Raw genomic sequence first — 27346 nt, forward strand, 5'->3', positions numbered from 1 at the left:
TAAATAGGGTGAAAACAGCAGCGCTATCAAAACTACAGGTAACTGAATGAACACACAGCTGTGTAACTTTTCAGTGAAACGCACTACCTTGGTATTCATCGGGATGTTGTTCATAGTCCAAACAAAATGTCAAAAATTTCATTAGCATTCTCTTTTCCACCATAGTGAGCTTTTTGCTGTTGAAGACATCTGCTCTGGAACAAGGTACCTGGAAAATAATATTTTAATAGTTTTTCAAAGGGAAGAAAGGAAAGAGATTATTTGTTATATTGATTACCTGCTGAGCATTTTAAAATTCATGTAGTCCCAATAACCAGAATATCCCGATACTTTGTTTTTGTTTTTCTTTATTTCCCATCAGCTTCAATGGCATCTTTGCTGACTGCAGAGATAGTTAAATATAAACAACTTTTCTTAACTTTGCCAAATAACTCCTGTTGCCATTATTAGACCAATGGCATTTCCCTCCTAACCAGGAGCAAATGACAGATCAAATCTAGCTCTGTAGTCTGAAAACTTAAAATTGGCTTTTTTTCTGAGCTTTAACTGCTGAGTCAATAGTAGTTTGATGTGATCTTAAGATCTAAGGCAGTAGTCTACTCAGTTCCACATGCTTCTTTCAGCGGAACAATATCCTAACATTTAATTGATGAAGTGAGACAATAGAAGTACCTGCTTATCACACCAGAGAGCAAATAGTATTTTTCCTGGAAAATGTGTCTAACAGCTCCAAAACATCTCATGAATATCAATTTCAACTCATTTATATTTAAGAAAGAATTGATTCAACTTATATAGTGCATTCTTCTACAGTACCTGTTCCACTCTTCCTTCTTGAAATGCAAGAATCCTGGTGACATTTTTGAACTCCGCGTAACGGCTAACATTAGACTTAGTTAGGAGGTCAATTAATAGTCCCCGGGAATAGAGCAGCTGTAGAAATGAAGAAAATAAAATACCTGAGGATAAAGAAAAACCAAGCACTTACAACAAAACGAAACAGTTACCTCAGTCATATCAGATTGATAGCCTCTTTCCGATAATTGCTTATAAGTAAGTACTGTGAAATAGGAGGATATGAAGAAATACAAAGACTCCAGAATAAGAACATTTTATCAGTGGGACGGATGAGACACACAAAAGTAGCTGAAGGATGGCATTCCATAAGAAAGTATGTTCCTACCCAACAGTGATATGGTTTTATTGGTTTGGTGAAATCAGCATATCGGGTTCAGTGCATGGGGAAGCTCTCATCTGTACTGCACAGGGACTGCTGGCTACCAGATAACACTGCTGTATTTCACTAAAAGTTCTGGACATTCCTTTGCATTTTGTTTGCCTTTCTACATCATCAGAACGGCTATAGAAATGGTCTTCTGCTCTAGTCTCTTTAAGCTCTCCCTTCTCTCCTACTACCATGACCAAAAACGTGCTCCACAGCACTCAGACCCGTGACTTGGGTGTCATCTTAAATTTAACTCTCTCCCTAGACCAGGGGTTCCCAAGCTTGGTTCACGGCTTGTTCAGGGTAAGCCCCTGGCAGGCCGCGAGACGCTTTGTTTACCTGAGTATCCACAGATACAGCTGCTCGCAGCTCCCAGTGGTTGCTATTCACCACACTTAGGTATCCTTACCCTGAATAAGCCGCGAACCAAGTTTGGGAACCCCTGCTCTAGACCATGCTTTAGATGTCTGTATAGCACCTAGCACAATGGGGTCCTCTCTCTATTAGAACCTCTACTAATGCAATACAAATAATTAGCAATTTAGTACTGCATTGCTGCTTTCTATAGCAGAAGAGGCTATGATCTCATTTGATGTTGAACACACATTTGTCCTGATTTACTTGTGTTTTCAAGCTGTTAAAATGCCATAGAAACCTGATGCCTAAATTAAAGTTACATTTCTGTAGGTGTAAATTGTAAAATGATGAAAACAAGTTCAAGTTTCTTTCCTTTTGCCCTCTTCTGAAGATCAAAACTTACGGACAGACACAGTTATCTTGCTTTATGTAGATAATTATTTTTCCCTTATATCAGGAATTATCAAAGAGCCATGAGAATTTTTCAGTCTTAATCCTTTTGGTGATATTGAGTCAATTAGTGTAAGGGTGAATTTTTATTTATATGTAGGACGTATAGGCCCATAGTAATGTAGACATTAAACTTGTTTAAAATATGGCAAATTGAAGTTATGTTAACAGGATTTACTTTTGAGGCAGCTTCGAGCTTTGCAGAACAAAATAACCTTCCACACAATTCCCCAGAAAGGGTGACAGATCGGTAATTTCTTATTGTGGTCATGAGATCTCATACGTCTTGAGAAAGTGTAATCATGAGATATGTGAATGGATAATGAACAACTTTTCTAAGTCAAAGTTATGACCAGGAAAGTGGCCAGGCCTTAATGTTCAAAAAAACCATATAGGAGCCCTGACTGTTCACCAGAATTACCTCAACTCCTCTTACCTGGATCAAGGTCATCCTCTCTTGTTATTCCCATTATTGGTTGCTTGGGAAAAATATATGGATTTGTGGACGTGACAAAGAAGCAGTACCTTAGAAAGGAGGGCTGAAAGATGGACCAAAGGTCAGAATGACTTCACTTGACCAGGATTAGATAATGCAATTGGGGTTTGAAATGTCTGATACACAGAGGTCTTGTGGGATTATACCAGCCTGAATTTCACCCTTAAAAGAGTAAGTATACAAGGAAGTGTGCGCTCTCCAAGGTCACCATAATGATAAAGATGGCTTATTTCCCTACTTTTCCTCCCACCAAAACCAGCATTGATATCGCAGACCAGCCAGTTGACCAGAGGATGATGTCCACAAGCATGACTGTACTCGAGAGAGAAGATAGGTCCTCAGAACTGCTATTTCTAACTGATGCTGAAGCTCCACAAAGCAAGTGAGCCGAAGAGAAAAAACCCCTCCCCCCCCAAGTAACTTATCTTTTTGTTTCCTTAACTGGATACCTGAATACCTATGCAGGGAAGCCTGCCAGAAAAGACTTGTCAACTGTTTTTTTGGAGGGATGGGGGTGGAGAATGTATGTGTGGCTAGTAATAGTATGTCTACACAGCACAGTTACCCTCAGACTGTTTTAAGCCCAAGCCCCCTATCATCCACACACAAATCAGTCTCACTCAGGCCTGCAATCCCAATGCAACTTGGGTCCAACCCCTTTCATTTTGCAGTGTCAACACAGCTCAAGCAGCAGACCCAAGACAGATGGTCTGTATAGTGCTGTATGAACGTTTGCATGGTTATGAGACCTGGGTCCAGCAACCATAAACCTAGGTTTACAATGCAGAGTAGACGCCTGAGTGAAGCTTGGCAACAGAGTCCACAAACACGGGCCCCATAGACTCAGTTTACCATACAGCACAGACATATCCTAATAACATGAACATATAACCCTATAGTACAACCTAGGCTGAAAGCAAATCTTACCACAGATTACTAGAGGTTGCCTGGGATGTGTGATTATTCCAACCTTAACCTCTATTGTATCCCCAAAAGAAAGTAAGCTACTAAATAAACTACATAGAGATTGAACAATTTACTTAGCCTATCCTTGGTGTTATCTTAATTTTGTGATTTTATTACTGATTATGCTCATGTAATGATTTGACCAATTGTTGTTCTCAAATGGTTTTCTTTTTAATTAAAGAATTTTAATTTGTACTATGGTTAACTCCTTGATTTGACTAATTTGATTTACATTCAAGTATCAGAGGGGTAGCCGTGTTAGTCTGGATCTGTAAAAGCAGCAAAGAGTCCTGTGGCACCTTATAGACTAACAGACGTATTGGAGCAGACTAACAGACAAAAGCTCGTGCTCCAATACGTCTGTTAGTCTATAAGGTGCCACAGGACTCTCCGCTGCTTGATTTACATTGTATTCTTAATCTGTTTCTCATATTATTTACTGCTTTAGGGAAGTATAATAAATTAGTTAACTTTACAGTTCCTTATATTCTTGAATAAAAGTAAAAAAATATGAAATTGGTTTTCTCTGATCAAATGTTGATTAGGTAAATACAACCCTAAAGGAACTTTTAAGTAAACATTATTAAAACATTTGACTCAGGTCCCAAACAGCCTATTATTACTACATAGAGAATGTGCACTCTCTGTATTACGCATCATGCTTCCCTAAAATTTTATTTAACAATCTATTTCCAAACATAATTTGGCATTTCTTCCTTTTCTTGAGTAAACAATTGTTATTTATGTCTCTCCTCTATGAGTTAAATATAATTGTGTCATATTCCCCAAAATGCATGTCCCCTCTAATTAAAAAATTCCTTGAAGTTTTTCAAAAGCTTAGTCCCTGCTTTTATTTCATTCAATTGCTGAATGAAGCTAGCCATATTTAGCCATAAAACCTTATAACCCGCTTTGTTTTACTCTTTGTATAACCTAGAAATTTATTGCACACTGTTGGGAGGACATGAATGTAACCACTAGTACAAGATGGATTACTGAATTTAAAAGTAATGCCCCACTGGAGAAAATTGCATATACAGTGCTATCATTCTAAAAGTTTTGTGGCCCTGAGTGCAGAAATTTGTCAAGTTCCATAGGAGATGCAAAAATCCTGGCTGCCATCTCAGATTTCAAGTTCTGAAGAGCCACCCCTTTGGAGTGAGTTTTAATGATTCCTTTTCAAGATAAAGGTCTACTGGAACACTACCTTGGGCAGCCTGGGACAGTCTTAAAGAGTCTCAATGCCAAATGTGAACAGCTGAGATTTACCATAGCGTTTTGTTGCCCTTACTCCTTATGTCTTCCTCTGCCAGACCATTTCTTCTACCTTTGTTTAGCTCCTTTCATTCTACCTTCATTTGTCCTACACTGTATCCTAGCTTTAGATCATTCTTGAGATGTTCTCTGTTAAGGTGTTTCTCCCTTGCTTGTGTATGTCCCCCTAGAGATCCAATTGAGACAGTTGGGTGCTCTGGTGTGCCCACTGCCTGTCAATTATGAGCTCTGGAATTTTGTGGAATTAGCATTATCTGCAATATATTTGCCAATATTTTAGGTCATATATCCCAATGCCTAGACCAATGTGCTCTATAAAACAATATTCGCTATTTTAGTTACCGTAAATTGTTAATTATAGAACCTTAAATATCATTGTGACAGCACTTAATGGGGAAATCTGCATTTGAAGTGCTGAGAATCTAGCAAAAAATGTTTTTTTTGTAATTTTTACTAAGCTTTTATTATGTTATTGAAGAAATTGTTTATTTTCCAGCTCCCGATATTGAATAATAAAATTCAGTTTCTGAATTAGGAAACATCTCCTACACACACTATGGATGTGATCCAAAGCTCACTGAAGTCAACATAAAAGCAAACATTTTTCTATAACTTTATGTATACTGTACATATACTGTGAAGTAGCCAAAGAGCAAAGAACCTGGTTTTGAGAAATAACTCTGTGTTCTAATTAAAAACAACACAAGAGCAGGAATTCAGAACAATGATGAACACACAGCTTCACTCAGCTTAATTGTTATATTAAGGACTAATTGCCTCTAATATTTTTCAATCGGCACGTTACTACAATCCACTGTGTCAATGGCATGAAAACTAAAAATTCTCTAATAAATACTTGTTAATGAAGAACCAGGACGGCTTCAAAGGAGCAATTTCTGGGGTTCAGGAAAGTGTGCTTAAAATAACTCCATATGCTGGATATGAAAAATACTCTGCATCTTGAAAAATTCTGAAGTTCTCATTTAGATGAACTTCTGTTGCTAAATATAGCTTTGTTCCTTTTTATCTTAAATATTGCAGTCAGAAAACAGTTTTAGACCTCTGACTTGAGTTCTCAATTACAGGGAAATATGCTTTTACAGCTTTACTTCTAAGCTAATATTTTTTGGTTTCATTAGTTTAAAACACCCAGGCCTTCAAGACCACACATTGTGATGTGTTGCTGAACATACATTTTAAAAGAAAGTATAACATGTACACCACTTTAGAGCCCAAATTCTTTTCCCCAGTGATGTTATGATCACCTTGTTAAACCCTTAAACGTCCACAAAGTATATTCAATTTTTTTAATGAAGTAAATGTATTTTTATGAAGAAAGTCAATTAGTTCCTACCTTGGAAACTAAATCAATATTAAATCTCCTGCCTTCTTTAACAATTTGCGTGTAAGTAATTTTCTTTGGGTCCAAGGCAGCAGCTTCTGCAGTTGATACATTTTCTGTTTTTCCTGTTTCCAAAGCAGACTGGTCAAAAGTTGCATCACAGAGGTTCTCTCTCTCAGAGGTCATTTCTGCATCCTTCCTTTCTGTCATACTCTCCGGATCATTGCACGTAACACTTTCTGGAGATATTTCACAGCTCTCGGTCCCTAATGACTGGCTTTCCACAGGCAGGCACTCTTTTTCAGACTCCTGAGCAGCCTCGCTAGTATCAGAAGCTCCAAAGGCAGGCAGCTTTGACAATGCACCAGCTTCTTTAACATCTTCAGCTAAATCCTGACTGATTAAAACACAAAAAGAGTCTTTAAAATAGTCTTAAAACTGAACTTATTTCCAGCAACATGAGGAGTTACTGCAAGGAATGGAAAATGTTAGCAGCCCTTTCATGAAAGCTGTTAGATTCATCTGACTGATCCAAATCAGGTTTCTTATTTGGATCAGCTGAACTACTCTGGTTCTCGGATTATAAAGCTATTACTCATGTGGGTTACTTTAATATATCAAATAGTAGACTTGCAGACTCCATATCTGTATTCTTATTTTGCATAAAAAAAAACAAAAGAGACCGGGCAAATTAACAGAACAAGTAACTCTTAAAACTCTCAACATGATAAACAATGCAGCAGATGTTAGTTCCCAAAACAGAACAACAACAAGGAGTGTGATATTAAAAATAAACAGATACTGAAAGGTAATCTGAAATGTTTTTATATGGATACAAAAACCTATTGGTAAGGCTAAGTCACTGAAGATATTTGAAAATCAAAGTAATTTAAGACAAAGGGACTACTCTTAGAATAAGGCATACTTGATTTGAGTAGCAATATTATGACTGATTCTATCAATTCTTCAGGAGAAATACAAAATTGTGAACTGAAGTTTTGGCACATAAGAGCTTTCAGTATATTTTTAGGCCTTAATCCTGCAATCTGATCTATGTAAATCAGCCCTTATTCCAGTGTGGAGTCTCACTGAAGACCCATGTGGTTCAGATTTCTGTATTCAGGGCTTAAGTATGTACAATTCAGTCACTTTATAAATAATTTATAAATGAGACTTTAATATAAAGGATTAATGAATAAATAGTTAATCAATTGTCAGATTCTTATGGAATCCAATAAGTACCTTATAATCATGATTTATAATCTATTACCGTTTTTGATGTGCTTATAACCATCACTACTTGTGTAACACATTTATAACATCTATTAATAATTTATTAACCCATTAATAACCATGTGTGACCCATATAACAATGTCCTTTTCAGGATATGTGTATTCTGTAAACCTAGGGAAAGCCCAAGGAAAAGTTCTACTCTTGCTTCGTATCAGTACCATGCATACCTTGGGCCCCCATACTTCCTACAAAATGTGGCTCATCCCCGCCTCCACATGAGTTTTCTCCCTGTTAGCGCGTGCTTTTATCTTCTGAAGGGCCACCACCTGTCCGAGTAGGCATAGAGCCTCATTCTCCCAGCCTCCCTGCTTTCAGCTGTTGGCTACTGCGCTAACATTAGGTCTAACCCACCATGCTCCTGGCTCCTGCTGCAAGCTCATTCTGCTCACTACTAATTTATGGGTTGAGGATAAGGTGGGACCTAGAAACAGAATAGGAAAGACTCACTAAGAACACCAGTGAGCAACAACAGAAAGGTTCCTGGCAGAGAAGAAGCATGACTAAGTAGGACTCACCACAAGCAGACTCCCAACTTGTCCCTGCCTCCCAGCACCCATAGATTCTTCTTCCTCAACATCTCCTTAACAAAACCCTGGAAATTAGCCACTCAGGTGTCAGGAACATGGGAAACGGCCAGTCTCCTCAAGTATCAAAAATTTTCTTTTTTTTAAAAGCAGTATAGTTCACTTGTTAACCAAATACAAACAGGCATCCAGAATGCCATTAAACTTAGGTTGTATCTAATCATCAGGAAATAAGCTTAAGTAAAATATTATAATGAAGGCATGTCTTTGTACAGTTCTGATTAATCTAATATGCCTACAGTAAAGGCCACCTGGTCAGAGAAGGGAGGTCACCCTAAGTAGCAAGTATTTTGCTCAGTCTTCCTCATTTTCATAATGAAAAAATTCTTTAAAATTCCCTTTATAAAGCAGAACTCCACATTTAATCTCATCTGTCTTTTTTATCTTGGACTTCAATGAAGTCTACCTCAGCAACTAATACTTTTGAACTTGAAATTTTAGTTTATGCTACCAACTGAGATGAATCAAATCAATGTCATTATAAGTGAAAGAAATTCAGCAACAATTTTGCATTATCTTTTTATCTTTCTACCACAAGCCATTAAGGCCCTGAATAAACATTTTAAGCTCAGCTGAAAACTAATGAACTGTGATTTTAAAGGTGATCTGCAAGAGTACAGTTTATAATTCCAGTGGCTATCGAGATTTTTTTTTATATATATATATAAAATTCTCTTAATTGCAAGGGGTATTCAGCACAGTTACCAAAATGCAACTCTTTCCTCAGAGGTGGGAGCACTTTGTCAGAGTCAGCATTGAAAGAAAACCCTAGACACTTTTAAGGATTGCAACACCCCACTCTACAGGCTTGAGGAGGGTTCTGTGTCTGATTGGTTGTACAGAAGTGCAGCATAAACCTACTGGCTCCTGCATACGTAAGGGGATGGCTTATAAGCCCTTCTCCAAACCATTCTGGATTGGGAAGAAAAGGCTACTGCAAGGAAGCAGCAGGCAGAGGCGCTGGCATGGTTACATGTGGTCGCATCTCTCCTGACACGTGATTTTGAGTGGTAAAAACAACAGCTAATCACATTGGAAACTCCCCAAAATTGGTAATAGTTTTTCTATTAAATGGGGCATAATAAACACCAGTATAGTTTGGTAGAAAGGCACTCATTCTGGTCCATTTGTAAAAGTCACATATGGCTCTAGTGCACACACACAATGCAGCTATTCTCAACCTATGTCAATAAAACTTTTATACCATATCATTATATATTCCGAATCCATCATAAACATACAATATACATAAATATTTATACATACACTTGTACTAGAACAGTCAAATGAAAATAATTCACACGTAAGTGTTCACACAAAAAAGCTGAAATGATGATTTTGCTGCAAGTGTCATTTTTATTTTGATTTACATTAACTTTTTATGCAATATTCTGTTTCCTCTAGATAGTGTTAAATGTCTAGCTACAATATCTTAAATGATACAGTATGACGACTTTTTTCTTTAGAAAATATTTTTAAAATTCATCTCAGCTAACTTGTATTACTAAAAATCAATTCAATATTGTTGAGCTATTTATTTGCATAACAGGATATCATGTTTGTGTAAACTTAATGTATAAGCTATAAATATTTATTTAAAAACATTAAAATGAAGGTCTTACTTCATCCTAGCTGTATCCTTACATATGAAGTTCTGCTCTGTCAACATGCAGATGTTGTGGAAGCCTCAAGTTGAAGTCACAGAACTATTTCACTTTAAGCAAAAATTCATTGTAACCCGAGTTCAATTTGGACTTTTCAAAGCATTCTACCTCACTCTAAATGGAAGTTTACTTTATCAAACTTCCACTATACTAACGTATTTTAAAATCTATTCAATTCTCCCTTAATGAACATCTCAATTTGTATGATTTTCAGGTCTACTCATTTTAAAATAAAAGCCCAGCCCCTTTATATAAAACCGAACTCATGACATCTTTCCTATAGGAATAACCATCCCTGAATAATGTAACAACTGTGTCTATAAAAAAAGAAAAATCACTCAAATTAAACCTTTGGGCAGACAATTTTCTACTAATTCACAAAAAGGATACATCTGCAGGCAAATTGTTGTGTAAATTTTGAATATTATCTACCACCATTCATCAATTAATGGTAGTAACAAAGGAATATCTCAAAGTGAATGTGTCTTATTAATGCCTTGTAACAGCCACCCCTTCAGATAGGTCAAATGAAAAATTGCCAACCAGCTGGTTAATTTATTCAGCACAGGTGTTCACTATTTATTTTTCAGCCATTTTCCTTTTTTCAATACAGCTTGTTGCAGAAACAGTATTCTTTTCCTTTGATGGATGCACTTTGTTCTGGGGCCATTCATTTCAAATTTGCACAGTATATATTATACTGCTACCCAGCTGTTTATTCTTTCAAAATAAATGTTTAATGGTTACTTCATAGGCGTTATAAAGTTAAGAAACAACAACAAAATCCAGACAGAACATGTAAGCTGTCAGAAGTACCATGATCAACTCTCTCAAAAAAAGTTTAACGTTGTTTAGGCAAACTTTTTCTTTGCTATTTTTATCCAACTACCAGCTCTATTTGGAGGCAGAAAGAGGAGCAAACATTGTGTTATTAAATGACCTAGACTTAGTTAGATGCTTAAAAGAAAACTAGAACTAATCTGGAAATTCAGATTAAGACTCTCTTGTACAAATTGTGAAATATTTGAAAACATTTTTAGTTAACCCATTTTTGAGTCTGCTGTTTGTCAGAGCCATTTTTCAGCACGCAACCTCTTTGGCAATTAGTTATACCAGAGAGATTAAAACTTTTAATCCTACTTCAGTACTAGTTTTGAACATTTATTATGATAAAGTTATGTCAGTGATTATATAACTGGGATTAGTCCCAGTAATTTTAAAAGACAAATGGAACCTTTACATTTTATCTGCATCATAACCTAGTGTGCGAACCTCAACTTTTGAATATCCTACACAATACCATGTTAAACATTTTATCACCTTTCAGTGCTGAACTAGTATTTAAAAGGTACATATGGACTGGTTTCTGATACTTACATTAGGCTCCCAAATTCAAAGTAGATAAACCACAAGAATGCTTAGCTGAATTTACCCTACATTAAAAGGGACCCTTCATTCATGATAATTCAATCTAAAATATCATGCTAATCTTAAAATTTGTTTATTGTCTAAATTGTTAAGAACTGAAATTGGTTATCACTCTTGCAATTTTTGTATCAATGTTAATTATATTACTGAACTACTGTTTGGACACATTCATTTTACCTATGTTCTTCTATTTACAACTGCCATGAAAAGAGAGATTTTAGTTAAAAGCATCAAGATATTCTCTATGGCATCTTTGCATCTTCTTGGTCTGCATTCAGGTAAAGTACAATACATAAATATAGTAGTTCACAGATGGTGAACACCTCTAAACACACCTTATTGCTGGTTTCCAATCAGAAATGAACTATTAGCCTTTTATTCACTAAGTTGTCCAACATGTTTATTACATCAAATCTGAAGCGAAGCCAGTAAAGGATCAGCCAGCTTCAACTAAGTACAGGAGACTTAAGTATGGAACTTTTGGAGAGCAATTTATAATTTTTAGTTTTTTCATTAACCCAAAAGGATATAGATGAAAGAGAGAAAAAAAAATCACTTACACTGAGATCACAATGTAATTAATCATTCACAATATAAAAAGCTATACCAAGGAATTTTGTTTATATATCTTCCATACTACTTATACTTACCTAGCATAGCAGACATCTTCTACATGCTGAATGGTGTTATCCTTCTTATTAAGAGAAATAGCTTCTTCTGTTTCAAGGATCAATTTTCTCCAATCTTCACTGTCCTCTCTGACATCAGTCTTTTCCTTACAAAGAAATACAAGATGATAGGAAATTTTTTGAACTCTACTTTAATTTTTTAATTAAACTTAAAATATTACCAACCTGGATGCTATTGTAAATTGAAATAAACTTCAGTTCCGTCAAATCTAACTTTCTAGTGATGTTTTTGAGGAACATTTCCTTTTTATGCCACTGTACAGTTTAAATTTGTAGTTTCCCATAGCTAGATATTAATTCAGCTTATATAGGAGCACAGGTGTGCACTAATAAAAGTATTTAAAATGAGAGCTGGCATTTATAATTTGTGGTGAAATACAAGGTTTCAAAGTACCATAATACATCTTTTGACTGATTTAGTATTTGATGACTTTCTACTGGAAGTTTATCAAGCAAGTTAAGGTAAAAATAGAGACAACTCGTACATTTTCTTTTTCAAATTTGTAGACCTATTTATGTCAGGTAGATGTTGACATGGTACATTAAAGTGAAAATTCACTTAGCTTGCAAGCAATATCAAATAGACTATTTAAAAAAGAAACTAGTATTACATCTGACAAGTTAGTTCACATAACTGTAACTCAGTCCAAGGCGAGATTGCAGAATGGGTTGGCATATGCACACTAGCTTTAATCTAGCTAGTACAAGTAAAAATAGCCGTGAAGACACAGGAGCACAGGTTTCAGTGTGGGCTGTACAGGCATGATGGGAACCTTAAGTATGTACTCACATTGCTAGCTCATGCTGAAGCCTGTGCTACTGCGTCTTCACTGCTATTTTTGGCCATTGTAGCTAGATTAAAGCAAGCACTGCAGCATAGGCTGGCATACCAATCAGACCGCCAACTCGGATGTAGCCATAACCCTCAATTCTGGCTGAGAACTCCTGAATTAGAGACCACACCTAGGAATGAAGTGATATGAGAATTAGCTAGTCAGGCTAGACATTTACCTAGGTCAAATGATGAGATTTTAGGAAGAACCCTCTCCCTGGAAAGGAAATGAGTGCAACAGTCTTTTCCCAAGAGGTTAGCCCTTGCTAAAATCCTGCTTGTTTAAGTACAAGACCATTAGATTATTTTTGGAAGAGCACCTGAAACAAAGGACATTTGTCAAATGTGGCAAACAGACACAAACTACTCAGAGAATAAGCAAGATTCCTCTTGATCTTCAATCTGGGCACGTACAAGTTCTCTTTTATCATCACAGAGAAAGAAGAAATTCATCTTTCCATACAACTATCAAAAGTGGTTAAGAATTGTACAAAACATTTGTCTTATTGTTAACTGAGCCCCTATGTAACATCTTTCATCACTCCCCCAATCACTATTAATAGGTTATGAAAAATCTAAGATATGACAAAGCATCTTCACAAAACTAAGAACCCCTTATTGGCCCTTCTAGTGCAAAGTACTCATTCAGTCTACGCTGATGATTTTCAACCTATGGTCTGCAAACCCCTGGGGGCCTAAGTCTAAGATTTCCAAAGGGGTCCACACATCCATTCAAAAATTTTTAGGGGTCCACAATTGAAAAAAGGTTGAAATCACCAGTCTCCACAATTGTCTCCACAATGGTAAAACAGGTATGATATACTGCTGATTGTTTAGCATGCTGTTATCCTCATAGTTGTGCTGGCTGTTTTGGTGATCTCATTATGAGAAACAATGCTAGAATTTCCTTTCAAGTCTTGGTAACTCATTTACTTTGTGCAGTTTGTATGTATATGTCAATTTATTTATAAAGTGGAGCTCTTGGAGAGAGCACTGTGGTGTCTACTGCTTTATTTGGGGGTGGGATCGTCTGATCTATTGATGTAGCATACTTATGTACTATGGAGAAGAAGTAGGGTTTTTTCTTACTGGAAGAGTACTTCCCCCATCCCCTTTCTAAGGGCTGGTCCACACTAACCCCCCACTTCGAACTAAGATATGCAACTTCAACTACGTGAATAACGTAGCTGAAGTCGAACCATCTTAGTTCGAACTTACCACGGGTCCATACATGGCAGGCAGGCTCCCCCGTCGACTCCGCGTACTCCTCTCGTGGAGCAGGAGTACCGGCGTCGATGGCAAGCACTTCCGGGATCGATCCCAGAAGATCGATTGCTTACCGCTGGACCCGGAGGTAAGTATAGACGTACCCTAAGAGAAACATTATTGTGGTACAGTATTTTAAAAAGAACCTACCTGCTCTAGACACTTCGTAAAGCTTGCTTTTGTCAAATGATTAGTTTACTCACCTTACAAATGGCTTTGTGAAACAAAGAATTTGAACAGTCACACAGTTAAAGTGAAAGGTAATGGAGAAATAGACTGCGCTGTCTGTGCAAAAGGATATGGCCAGTACAACAACAGAGAATGGGGCAAAATGATCTTGTGCATAAACTGGGAGTTGAGATCAGCCATCTCTTCCTAGCTGTACCATGGACTTCCTGGACAACCTTGAGCAACAGACTTTTCTCCATTTGTAACTGGGTGCAATTAGAGTGACACAGAATTTGGGGTCATTTCTTGTAGTCAAGGTTTTAGATAAAACAACAATCATGCTCACCCTAAATAGGTGAGGTTGCAGAGGAGATTCAGCTAGGATTGAAAGAGTGTAAAAGGAACGGAAAATATAGAATATATGGTTCTCAATTTCTTAAGCCTGATGGAAAATGCATGTAAATAGTAATTGCATTCTTACACAATACCTTAAGCATTTGGGACAAATTTTTCCAGCGGATTTGATGCTGTAGCTCTGCACGAAGTGCAATTCTTCAAAAATACGGAAAGCACAGAACAAATTAAAAATTATAGTCTCTTAAGTTAGTCACAAATCTGGGTAACCTGTGTAACTTTTCAGTGCCTGTTGGACATAATGCAGTGTCACAAGGGGGCAGTCTTGCAGAAGTTCTTGCAACTACAACTAGTAGTATCTAGTCTGTGGTTGCCATGTGAAAGAAAGTGGGTAGCAAACATTGTTAAAAGGCAAATGTATTAAGATATTTGAAGTCATAAGGATAAAATTTTGAACAGATTTCCATATTAAAATAAGGATATTTTTACATTTCCTGATAAGGCAGTTGGTATGCATAGGTTATCTATTTTATGTGTATTTATGTGTTACTTTAAAACATCATGTAAAATAAACTGTCATTTGATTCCAACATTTTAAAAATTACTGAAACATTATAATTTCAAGAATTAAAGAAAAAAAGCTACTACATATAATTTCTACTACTATCTGCTAATGTTACAGGGTACTAGAGTCAGGGACACTTGAAAAAGCAAATGTCAAATAAAAGGTGATTGTATTTGTACTTCATCAAACCTGAAAAAAGTTAAAGGGTGTTGTCTGGTTTCCAAATTAATGCACCAAAGTCCCCAAGAAGGACTTTAACTACAGTAATATTAAACAACAGATTTAGTCCAAAGATATTACCTCACCCACTTCGTCACCCCGATTGAGAGCAGAGCATTACCCTTTATGGAAAGTTTTAATATTTAGGATCTCTTATTGTTTAATGTACACTTCCTCTAGAGACTCTTGCAAGAACTGAATGAATGAGAAAATTTTAGGATTTGCTGGGTAGGTTAGATAAAGCTAAAACTTAGCTAAAATGGTTATTCTCTCTGATAGCTATAGTACTTACTAAAAATCACAATGTATTGTAAGGTTTCAGGGTAGCAGCCGTGTTAGTCTGTATCCTCAAAAAGAACAGGAGTACTTGTGGCACCTTAGAGACTAACAAATTTATTAGAGCACAAGCTTTCGTGGGCTACAACCCACTTCTTCGGATGGTTGTAGCCCATGAAAGCTTATGCTCGAATAAATTTGTTAGTCTCTAAAGTGCCACAAGTACTCCTGTTCTTTTTAATGTATTGTAAGTAGATTGAATTTTGAGTTAGTGTGTACACTGTTATGATTGGGTTTGGGTGGAACCTAATTGACGCTAGTGGGCAAAGGGAGGAGTTGCCAGTGTGGGGCCGCCCAGTGGCCCCACATTCTGCTCCTTTCCCCGCTGCAGCTCCCGGGAGAGCCCTGTGGTTCATGGCTCTCCCAGGAACCACAGCGGGGAAGGGGGTAGAACATCGGCAGATCCTCTGGTACAGCTATGCCGCTCCCAGCCCCACCTCCGAGCCCTGTCCTCCAAATGAGACACGCTATAGAAACTGCACGGAAACAGAGAGAAGGCAAAAGGGAAGTGCCTAAAACAGCTGAGAGGAAGACATGTTGCATGGCCCTGAGAAAAATTTGAGAGACTTTTTAGAGTGTGCTGGCTGGAAAGAGGCTTGGAACTGTGAGGAAAGAAACTGACTCATGCATTTAACTCCTCCTGTGTTAAAGGAAACAGGACTTTCTACAATATTTGTAAATAGAACAGGAGTACTTGTGGCACCTTAGAGACTAACAAATTTATTAGAGCATAAGCTTTCATGGGCTACAGCCCACGGATGCATAGAATGGAACATATAATGAGGAGATATATATATATATATATATATATATATATTATACACACACACACACACACACATATAGAGAGAGAGAGCATGAACAGGTGGGAGTTATCTTACCAACTCTGAGAGGCCAAGTAAGAAAAAAAAAAAAAAACTTTTGAAGTGATAATCAAGATAGCCCAGTACAGACAGTTTGATAAGAAGTGTGAGAATACTTACAAGGGGAGATAGTCAATGTTTGTAATGGCTCAGCCATTCCCAGTCCTTATTCAAGCCTAAGTTGATTGTATCTAGTTTGCATATCAATTCCAGCTCAGCAGTCTCTCGGAGTCTGGTTTTGAAGCTTTTCTGTTGTAAAATAGCCACCCGCAGGTCTGTCACTGAATGGACAGACAGGTTAAAGTGTTCTCCCACTGGTTTTTGAGTATTACGATTCCTGATGTCAGATTTGTGTCCATTAATTCTTTTGCATAGAGACTGTCCGGTTTGGCCAATGTACATGGCAGAGGGGCATTGCTGGCACATGATGGCATATATCACATTGGTAGATGTGCAGGTGACCGAGCCCCTGATGGTATGGCTGATGTGATTAGGTCCTATGATGATGTCACTTGAATAGATATGTGGAAAGAGTTGGCATGGGGCTTTGTTGCAAGGATAGGTTCCTGGGTCAGTGTTTTTGTTCGGTGATGTGTGGTTGCTGGTAAGTATTTGCTTCAGGTTGGGGGGTTGTCTGTAAGCGAGGACAGGTCTGTCTCCCAAGATCTGTGAGAGAGGGATCATCTTTCAGGATAGGTTGTAGATCTTTGATGATGCGCTGGAGAGGTTTTAGTTGGGGGCTGAAGGTGACAGCTAGTTGTGTTCTGTTATTTTCTCTGTTGGGCCTGTCTTGTAGGAGGTGACTTCTGGGTACTCGTCTGGCTCTGTCAATCTGTTTTTTCACTTCAGCAGGTGGGTACTGTAGTTTTAAGAATGCTTGATAGAGATCTTGTAGGTGCTTGTCTCTGTCTGAGGGATTGGAGCAAATGCGGTTGCATCTTAGAGCTTGGCTGAAGACCAGGGGTCGGCAACGTTTGGCAAGCATCCTGGCGGGCCGGGCCAGGCCAGTTTATTTACCTGCTGACGCGGCAGATTCAGCAGATCGCAGCCCCCACTGGCCGCAGTTCGCCATCCCAGGCTAATGGGGGCGGCGGGAAGCCACAGCCAGCACATCCCTCGCCCGCGCCGCTTCCCGCCGCCCCCATTGGCCCGGGATGGCGAACCGCGGCCAGTGTGGGCTGCGTTCAGCTGAACCTGCCGCGACAGCAGGTAAATAAACTGGCCCGGCCCGCCAGGGTGCTTAGCCTGGCAAGCCGCGTGCCAATCGTTGCCGACCCCTGCTGTAGACAATGGATCGTGTGGTGTGTCCTGGATGGAAGCTGGAGGCACGTAGGGAAGTATAGTGGTCAGTAGGTTTCCGGTATAGGGTGGTATATGACACAGCTGCGGGTGGCCATTTTACAACAGAAAAGCTTCAAAAACAGACTCCAATGAGAGACTGCTGAGCTGGAATTGATATGCAAACTAGATACAATCAACTTAGGCTTGAATAAGGACTGGGAATGGCTGAGCCATTACAAACATTGAATCTACCTCCCCTTGTAAGTATTCTCACACTTCTTATCAAACTGTCTGTACTGAGCTATCTTGATTAGCACTTCAAAAGTTTTTTTCTCTTACTTAATTGGCCTCTCAGAGTTGGTAAAACAACTCCCACCTGTTCATGCTCTGTGTGTGTGTGTGTGTGTATATATATATATATATATATATATATATATATATATATATATCCTCAATATATGTTCCATTCTATGTATCCGAAGAAGTGGGCTGTAGCCCACGAAAGCTTATGCTCTAATAAATTTGTTAGTCTCTAAGGTGCCACAAGTACTCCTGTTCTTTTTGCGGATACAGACTAACACGGCTGCTACTCTGAAATTTGTAAATAGAGATGACTGTACTTAAATTCCTGACTCATCATCAGTTTCTCCCACTAATGGAAACAACCTGATAGACCCTGAGGGCTGGTCTACAATGGGGGGGGGGAATGGGAGGAGGAAAATTGAGCTAAGTTACGCGACTTCAGCTATGTAAATAATGTAGCTGAAATCGACGTATTTAGATCTACTTATCGAGTTGTCTTTACTGCGGTGTGTCAACTGGAGACGCTCTCCCGTGGATTCCCCTAGCTCTTCTCGTTGAGGTGGAGTACTGGAGTAGACGCTAGAGTGAATGGCGGTGGATTTATTGCATCTATACTAGACATGATAAATCAACCCCCACTGGATCAATCACTGCCTGTCGATCCGGCCAGTTGTGTAGACAAGTCCTGAATTTTGGCTAACTGCTTGGTTCAAAAGAAGTAAGTGTGTGTTCAGGAAGAAAACCATGAATCAGAAAGACAACTGTGTGACATACATGAAAGTGGTGATCTCACTTCCAATTTTAAGTTCTGATATTGAGCAGCCCTATTACAAAGTGTTTCCTTTTAGTATAATCAATATAAATAGACACACGTGACTAAACTGGAGAGGTTATTTCCTATGGATTAGCTGGTTTAACAACACTTCAGTAGATAATCCCAACAGGAATTTAAAAGTAATAAAGCAGTAACTGCATATCCATTTGCTAATATAGTTCAAATGCCTGCTTGTTCTAAGTGAGTGCCCTTTTTAAAAAGCTTTGAATGAACGGTCATGAATTACATAAGCCTTGGTTATAGAAAAATGCATTAAAATTAAAGTGTTTGTCTTGGCTACATGATGAGTTTCAGAGGTAAGATCTGATAAGTATACCAAAACCATGGCAGTCTGTCCAGAAATAAATTATGCCAACAACTGGGATTACACAGTTTATATTTATTTATATTTTTATATTTATTTTTTAAATATATATACACACATACACCCCCCCATATACACACACACACATATTTCTCATATATATATATATATATATTTTATATATATATTATACACACACACACACCCCTCTACCCCGATATAACGCTGTCCTCAGGAGCCAAAAAAACCTTACCACCTTATAGGTGAAACCGCATTATATCAAACTTGATTTGATTCGCCGGAGTGCGCAACCCCGCCCCCATGGAGTGCTACTTTACTGCATTATATCGAAATTTGTGTTATATCGGGTCACGTTATTTCAGGGTAGAGGTGTGTGTGCATATATATTTCTCACATACACACAGGATACAAAATGAGCATAAAGAGCTATGTTCCCACATGATCCCACAAAAGCAGATGTGGATTGTATTCTTAGCTCTGCCACAGCTTGTCTACATGGTGGTTTTGTCCGCACCAGAGGGGTGTAAAATTTTAATCCATGGTAATGTGTTGCACACTAACTAGCCCGTGCAGACCCTGTTGGAGCACACTAAAAGTCTTATAGTGAGCATTAACATAGTCCGGTTTCAAGTTATGTAAGCATATAACATAGTTCTGATATTCTGTAAAATACTGATAACACTTTTCTTCACTGTAGTGATGTGAGGCGTAATCCATTAGTATCCATAAAGTGCTTTGAGATCCTCACTTGGAATGTTCCATAGAAGTGCAAATTAGTATTTTTATCCAGTAATGACAGTGAAATGGAAACAGAACACTTCTTACAAACAGATAAAATGAATTCAGAATATATCCATGATGGGTGAAGTCTATAAAAGCTCATTTAATAAAGTATACCTATTATGTGGCTGTATGGTCTCATTTATACTCATATAAAACAGTACTATCTTATTTTAAGATTACTTCAGAGATGCCTTTTTTGATAATGCGTATTATAATTAACTATTATAATATTGAGATTACCAGATGTAGTTTAGTTCAGGAGCAGTGGTGGAAGTGGAATCTATTTCTTACTGGTATGGGGGGGCAGGTGTGTGTGTGTGTGGGGGGGAGAGACAGCTAACGGGGGCACATGACCTCCTCATGTGACCCTCCACGAGTCCTCCCCGCCCCCAGCCTGGGGCCCCCATGCTCTCCCCGTCCCCTCCCCATGATCCACCCCCCCTTACCTTGGGGTGAGGGGCTCTGTCCTCCTCCCACTGTGCCGGAGCTTCGGAACTGCAGTGGTGAAAGGAGCAGAACATGGGGCTGCTGGATGGCTCTACCAGAGGAGTTGCCAGTGTGGGGCTGCCCGGTGGCCCCACTTTCTGCTCCTTTCCCTGCTGCAGTTTCCGGGAGAGCCCTGCAGTTCAGGGCTCTCCCAGGAACCACAGCGGGGTAAGGAGCAGAACATCATCAGCTCCTCTGGCACGGCTGTACTGCCCCCAGCCCTGCCTCCCAGCCCTGTCCTCCAGCGGGGCTGCTGTACAGATGGAGGAGACCCTGCGTGGAAGGGCTGAGGGCAGTACAGCCGTGCCAGAGGAGTTGCCAGCTTTGGGCCACCCAGCGGTCCCACATTCTGCTCCTCTTGTGTCTTTCTGGTACACCATATCAGCTTTAAATATCTTACTGGTATGGCATGGTGTACCAGACTGCCCTACTTGCACTGCTGTTTAGGAGTTCTCTATTTTAAATAAAATGTTCCAGTTTTGTCCATGTATAAAAATGAGATGCATGGTAGTTCAGTTTTGCTGGCTTTAATATTTATTAAATATGTAATACCCAAAGAGTACTAGACACTTCCTAAGTTATTTGTTATGTTTGTATTTCTTCACAAAAAATAGAATACAGTAACTCCTCACTTAACGTTGTAGTTCTGTTCCTGAAAAATGCGACTTTAAGCGAAACGATGTTAAGTGAATCCAATTTCCCCATAAGAATTAATGTAAATGAGGGGGTTAGGTTCTAGGGAATTTTTTTCACCAAACAAAAGACTATTTATATATAGACACACACACACACACACACACACACACACACACACACACACACACACACAGTGTAAGTTTTAAACAAACAATTTAATACTGGTACACAGTGATGATGATTGTGAAGCTTGGTTGAGGTGGAGGAGTCAGAGGGTGGGATATTTCCCTTACTGCTAAATGATGAACTGGCAATTAGCTGAGCCCTCAAGGGTTAACTCTCTCACTCTGCAAGGCAGCAGGAATGGAGGGAGATATGCACATTTCCCTTAAGTACACTGCCTTGTTAATTACATCAGCTTGCTGAGACCGAAGCTGCTGCAATCCTCCTCTGTCCTGTGCCCTGCTCTATGGAAGATGGGGTAAGTGGGGTGCAGGAGCAAGGGGCAGGAGGACACACTGACATTAGCCCCCACTATCTTCCTTCCCTCCCCCCAGCACAGCAACTGGAGTCTCGGGGAGCAGCTCCAAGGCAGAGGGCAGGAGCAGCACGTGGCAGTGGGGGGAGGGACACAGCTGAACTGCAGGCAACTGCTGCACAGGGAATTTAGGGGAGCGGGGAGCTTATAGGGGGAGCTGATAGGGGGCGGCCGGTCCACCCTGGTTCCAAGCCCCCAGCAGCTAGCTGCAAGGGGCTGCTCTTCCTGCAAGCAGTAGACAAAGCAGGCGGCTGTCAAGACGTTAGAAGGGAGCATTACACAACTTTAAATGAGCATGTTCCCTAATTGATCAGCAATGTAACATCGAAACAGAAACAACGTTAACTTGGATGATTAAGTGAGGAGTTACTGTACTAGAAACCTGACAAAGGGAAAGAAAAAAAGTCATTCTAGTTCCTTACCTGGTTTTCCTTAATCCAGGACAATAATCCTGAAAAGCTAAAACTGGCCCAGTTTCCTCCATAGTAATTTCTCCTGCAAAGAAAAAAATGAAACTCGGTTGATAAAAAAACAAAAATATAGCTACTGGATACCTATAATGCTGCTTATGGGACTGTGCAAAACTTCATGAAAATTATTTTTATTAACAGAATTACATTCTATATTCTGAGCCAAAAGACCCAATTTCTGCTGATTTGTCACATCTCATTGAATGCTCTCCAATATACTTGCTCTTTCCCACTTGAAAAGAAGTTGTCAATTTACTAATTTCAGCACAAAAAAGTAAGTAAATAGTTGTGCTTTTTTCCTTTTAAGAAGTTGGTCCTCTGGCTTCCCTTTTTAAGTTTTTCCTATTGACACTTCCCTAAACATCACACTAACTAGTGAGCTTTTCCATTATATGAATAAGAGATTAAGTAAAATTTAAATGTTGCTATCTTGCTTCCTTCCCATAAAAGTAAGCATACTGATAAAATGAAAGGATTCTACCACACCTATAATAAAACATGCTACGCACAGGATTTAACACTAATACCAATTATCTAAAGCATGTTGGGATTTTTCAAAAAAGTGACCAAAGCCAGAATGCGTTCTTCAATGGACCCATAAAGTTACATTATAAATTAAAGATTCACGTTTGGGAAGAAAGATAGGGTTTGACTTAGAATATTGCCACAATTGTTAAATCATGCATAGGGGAAACTATTACCCATAGAAACCTAAACTGAAGTCTGTTTCTTTAATCACACTTTATTCATTTCTTTTGTACTCCCCCCCCCCACACACACACACACACCATTGAGGGGTATTTTAAAAAATTCTATAATAGAAGCTTAAAAACACTGAGTAATAATTATTTAAACTTTTCAGAAAGATAAGAAAAAAGGCAGGTTGCATTTTACACCAGAGATAATAAAATCATACAATTCCTTCTAGATTGACTTCGAAATGGAAAAGTTTAAGATGAGGGTTTAAGTTCAACTCATGTGTTTAAAGGAGGATGTTTTTCACAAGTTATATGTGCTGACAAAGACTCCATTGAGAATGTCAGTCTCTTTGTAGAACCAGAGGGTGATGCTCTACTATGTTGCTTAGTTAACACATGAAAGACAGATGTCTGCTAAACAATGTCTAATTGTTCATGACTAGCAACTGACCTAAAAAAGTCCCTCAGTTACTTCAGGGAAATAGTAAGGACCATAAATAGGACATTTTCCCTCAAGATAACAGAAAATCCTGCTATCACTGAATTAAAGTTGGCCTCATTTAACAGAATCTGAAGTTTAAGATTTTATGGTCCAAGTGGACTAGGTCTTTTCTCTAAGAGACCTTGCAGTGCTGTACAATTCCACCACCACTGTTTTCATTTTAACAAGAGGAAAGAGCTGCAGTGCTGTCACCATTAGCACCTACCAGGAAAGCCAACATATCTGTAAAAGGGAGCAAATATTTTATTTGCCTTACTGGGGTAGAGAGAGAATTCATATTCATAGAAAGCGCTAAAAAAGTGAAAATTTAAGTGCATTTATTATCTGGAATCAATAGAACATGAGAGTGAAAGATGCATACTTGATTCAGTCCATCAAGAAGCAGTTTGACTCAGATCTCAGTCCTTTATCAAGTTATCAATCAAGTATGCCCCCCCATACACATTTCCAATGGTGCAGAGAAACTCGTTAATTTTGTTTTGTTCTTTCCTGAGATACCACAGAAACAAATCCAAACCCTGAAAATGATTTAATCTGCCTCTTGTTGGATTATAAAAAAAATGTAGCCACCAAGATTTATTTTGCCAAGGGAACCTGCCACCTTAGCTGCAAGTTTCCCTGAATATGGAACGCAGTCTGGCTGTCAGAACAAGCAAAGGCAGAGGTCACAAAAACTGTGCAAAAAAACCCTATATAAAACTGAGCAAGACTGGCCTTCCTAAATTTAAAACTAATCTAACTTTAAGTGTCCTTTATTTTAAATACATTTTCAGCAAGAAGAACGTGCAGTATTAACATGCTGTAATAAAATGATGGGACATTCTGTGAAAAATTGACAGCAGTGGTCTAATCTTTCTCATATCTTTGTCAGTAGTGTACACCTTTGACACGTCTAAAACTAAGATAAAGCTTTATCTTTTTATTGCCAGTACTGTGCCTTTTATTTTTAAGCAAAAGTCTCTATAATGGTCTCTTATGGTCCACCAAACAATGTTCAAAGGAGTGTATGATTTCTTTAAGTATGCATGCTAGTTTCTAAATGAATCACGATAGCTTGGGAAAGACATATCAGAGGAAAGACTAATGCCCCATCACTTAAAGTCTGGATCTTTTCTAAAAGCATGAATATACTCCTTTCAGGATTTATAATATACACCTCTACCCCGATATAACGCGACCCGATATAACACGAATTCGGATATAATGCAGTAAAGCAGCGCTCCGGGGGGGGGAGGGGCTGCGCGCTCTGGTGGATCAAAGCAAGTTCAATATAATGCGGTTTCACCTATAATTTGGTAAGATTTTTTGGCTCCCGAGGACAGGGTTATATCAGGGTAGAGGTGTATCTGTATAGGACTTGCATTATGTGGTAGTGGAAACCTCTGTCAATTCTTCCCTCAGAATGCTCTGAAAAGAATGTTGTCCAGATACAGGTAGGGATATAATCTCAGCTGTGCCAAAGATAGCAAAGTTCTTGATAAAAACCCATGAAGAGGGAGACAGTTTGAAGGGAAGAGAATTAACTATCAGGATTTTAATAAATTTAAGAAACGGTCATATCAGATTGAGATATTCATGTATTATTCTGTAGAGCAATCAAAATTAAGACATTCTCTGGGATTAGTGTTGATCGAGCAATGCCAGAGGTCCAATCCAATTCTTAAATTCTCAAGGACTAGAATCTTCCCCTTTTACAGCTGTCCTAGCAGACTACAAAAAAAGATGGATTGATAATAGAACTTATTCTAATATTGTACAGACTTGCCCATTATCTTCTGGATATGGGCCTGAAATACTACAGATATACTACCTGCTTGTTTCAACATATATTTTGTTGTTACAGATTTAATTTGCTCATACAAAATTGAAAACTGGAATAACTACTTCTAGAACCAATTTCATCTGTTGTCTGAGTGCCATTTGCTCACAGCTTCTACTATGAAATCTGGAGTTCTGGGTAAAGCCTTCAAAAGTAGTCAAACGAAATTGCTGTCTGAGGCTAATGGACAATCTGAACAAAAGTCTCATCTTCAAACTCCTGAATCTGAAGCCATGATGTACTAGTAGAAAAACACAGAATATCTTCTGTAAATTCTAGGGAATCAAGCCTGGCAAAGAAATGTGTTGGCTCTGGAAAGGGTTTGAACTTTCTCATCTGCTAAACCATGTGTAGGATATTTTCTTGGTCTGCCAACTGCCATTTTATCTAGGGTCTATATGAACAGTTTAACAAATCCCAGACCAAAACATTCCCATTGAGAATGTAAATGATTTCCTGCTGATCAGCTTTCCTGGGCCTCAATCTAAAGGTAACACCAAGCAGCGTCATTCCAGGAGATGGCTCAAGTCAAGAAACTCAGAGCACCTATGAATGCATGCAACACAAAAGCAGAGGCAGGTAACATCTTTTGTAGAATATGTCTCTGTTAGGCTGGCTGCCTTTCTGAATGTCATGCCATAATAGCTGTGGTAAAACAAGTCAAAGCTGCTGATGCTTCATGATTTCTCCTGAGAGCTGCCTGTATGTGTCTATCCTTTATTTGATTTCTCAGGGGGGGAAAAAAAAAAAAAGTCTCCTTCCATCAAAATAGCTGTCTTCTGCAAGGGAAGCTACTGCTACACTGATTTTAAGGAGCTGATTACAAAATGACTTATTTCATGCATTACCTGTTAAAACTCTTGTGTTTACTAGTTCCCATTCTGCCGTAGTTACATGCTCCAAAACACAGTTAAATAGAACGACAGGCTCCTTTCTTGGCTTCCACGAGAAAAAATTAACCATAACCACTCTTCATTTCTTTCGGTAAAACTCTTGCCATTTAGTCTTAATTAGCAAGGTTAAAAAATATTTGAATTAAATCTTTTGACCCAGAGAACCAATTTCCTCACTTTTCTTGGATAGGAATCAAAAGACCAATGCATTACTGAAGGGTCCTTTTCCCTTTCTGGTTTACTATTAAATATTTATTAGCTTCATAACTTCACATAAGTGAAAGGGTAAAGAGGAGTTAAAACAAACACAAATAATGTGAGTTGTATTATATTATAAATCTTACCCGTTCTGATAAATTTAGATAAAGAGGCAGGATAAACTGTAGAGATTCAGAATGCAGAAGTGTACAGGGGCCTACCACATTTTGGGTGCTCATATAAAATAGGAATTTTAAGGAGAGAGGACACTGAGTACTTGACACCTGGAGCAAGGAGAAAAGTGAATGAAGACGAAGGCAGGAAGCAGAGACGGAAGAGCAACAACATGTCAAAAGAGGACGGCGCAAATTGTGGCATGGAGGAATCTGATGGGAAATACAATGAACATAGGAAAAACCATATTGGGTCAGACCGAAGGTCCATCTAGCCCAGTATCCTGTTTTCCGACAGTGGCCAATGCCAGGTGCTCTAGTGGGAATGAACAGAACAGGTAATCATCAAGTAATCCATTTCTTGTCACCCATTCCCAGCTTCTAGCAAACAGAGGCTAGGGACACCATGCCTAGCAGAATTCAAAGGCAGAGCATTAGATGTGAGGATGAGAAGTTTGAATTTTATGTGGAAAGATTCAGGAAGTCAATGAATGATCGCGTCACACACCTTTCATCCTCACAGTGGCAGGAAAGAACTTTAGGTGCAAAATGTTGGAAGTGTTGAAAAAAGGAGAGGCGAGAGTGCAGGAGTCTAAAAAGAGTAATGTTACAGGTGAAAGAATGAGGGCATGAAGCAGGATTTTAAGCATTGGGGACAAAGGGGAAAGGGTAGATTTTAGAAATATAACAAACAGAGAAGCAACAAGATTTGGCATAAGCTCAGCGCCTCAGATGTGAAGAGTCAGATTTCTCAAGTTTTGTGCTTGAAAAGAAGGATAGCAGTGTTTTCAGAAGTATTGGAGAAAGTAGGGAGAAAATTTAATTTTCTGTTACTGGTGGGGGTTGGATTAAACTTCTTTAAAAGTAGGGGGTGCATCGATTGCCATTCATTTAAGAGTTGTAAGAAGCCCTTGCGCTCCTTTATAGAATAAAAGAGCTAAAATAATAGGGCCCTTCACCTCCAAAACAGGTGCATGTCACCATCTAAAACAAAGGCACATGCAAAGCACAGGTATAGGGGTTTTGCTGGCTA

At 38.6% G+C, this 27346-nt stretch overlaps 1 protein-coding gene across 1 annotated transcript in view; it reads right to left on the bottom strand.

Moving 5' to 3' along the window:
* CHM (CHM Rab escort protein) overlaps nt 1–27346 on the bottom strand; it is a 153315-nt gene that overhangs the window by 91680 nt on the left and 34289 nt on the right. The window contains exons 3-7 of the mRNA XM_054040368.1: nt 21983–22055; nt 11732–11856; nt 6124–6508; nt 817–933; nt 88–208 (exon numbers count right to left, since the gene is read on the bottom strand). Of these exons, the coding sequence (XP_053896343.1) occupies nt 88–208; nt 817–933; nt 6124–6508; nt 11732–11856; nt 21983–22055 (821 nt within the window). The remainder of the gene's footprint in view (nt 1–87; nt 209–816; nt 934–6123; nt 6509–11731; nt 11857–21982; nt 22056–27346) is intronic.

This window comes from Malaclemys terrapin, chromosome 9 (assembly GCF_027887155.1).
Source record: "Malaclemys terrapin pileata isolate rMalTer1 chromosome 9, rMalTer1.hap1, whole genome shotgun sequence".
Classification (NCBI taxonomy): Eukaryota; Metazoa; Chordata; order Testudines; family Emydidae; genus Malaclemys; species Malaclemys terrapin.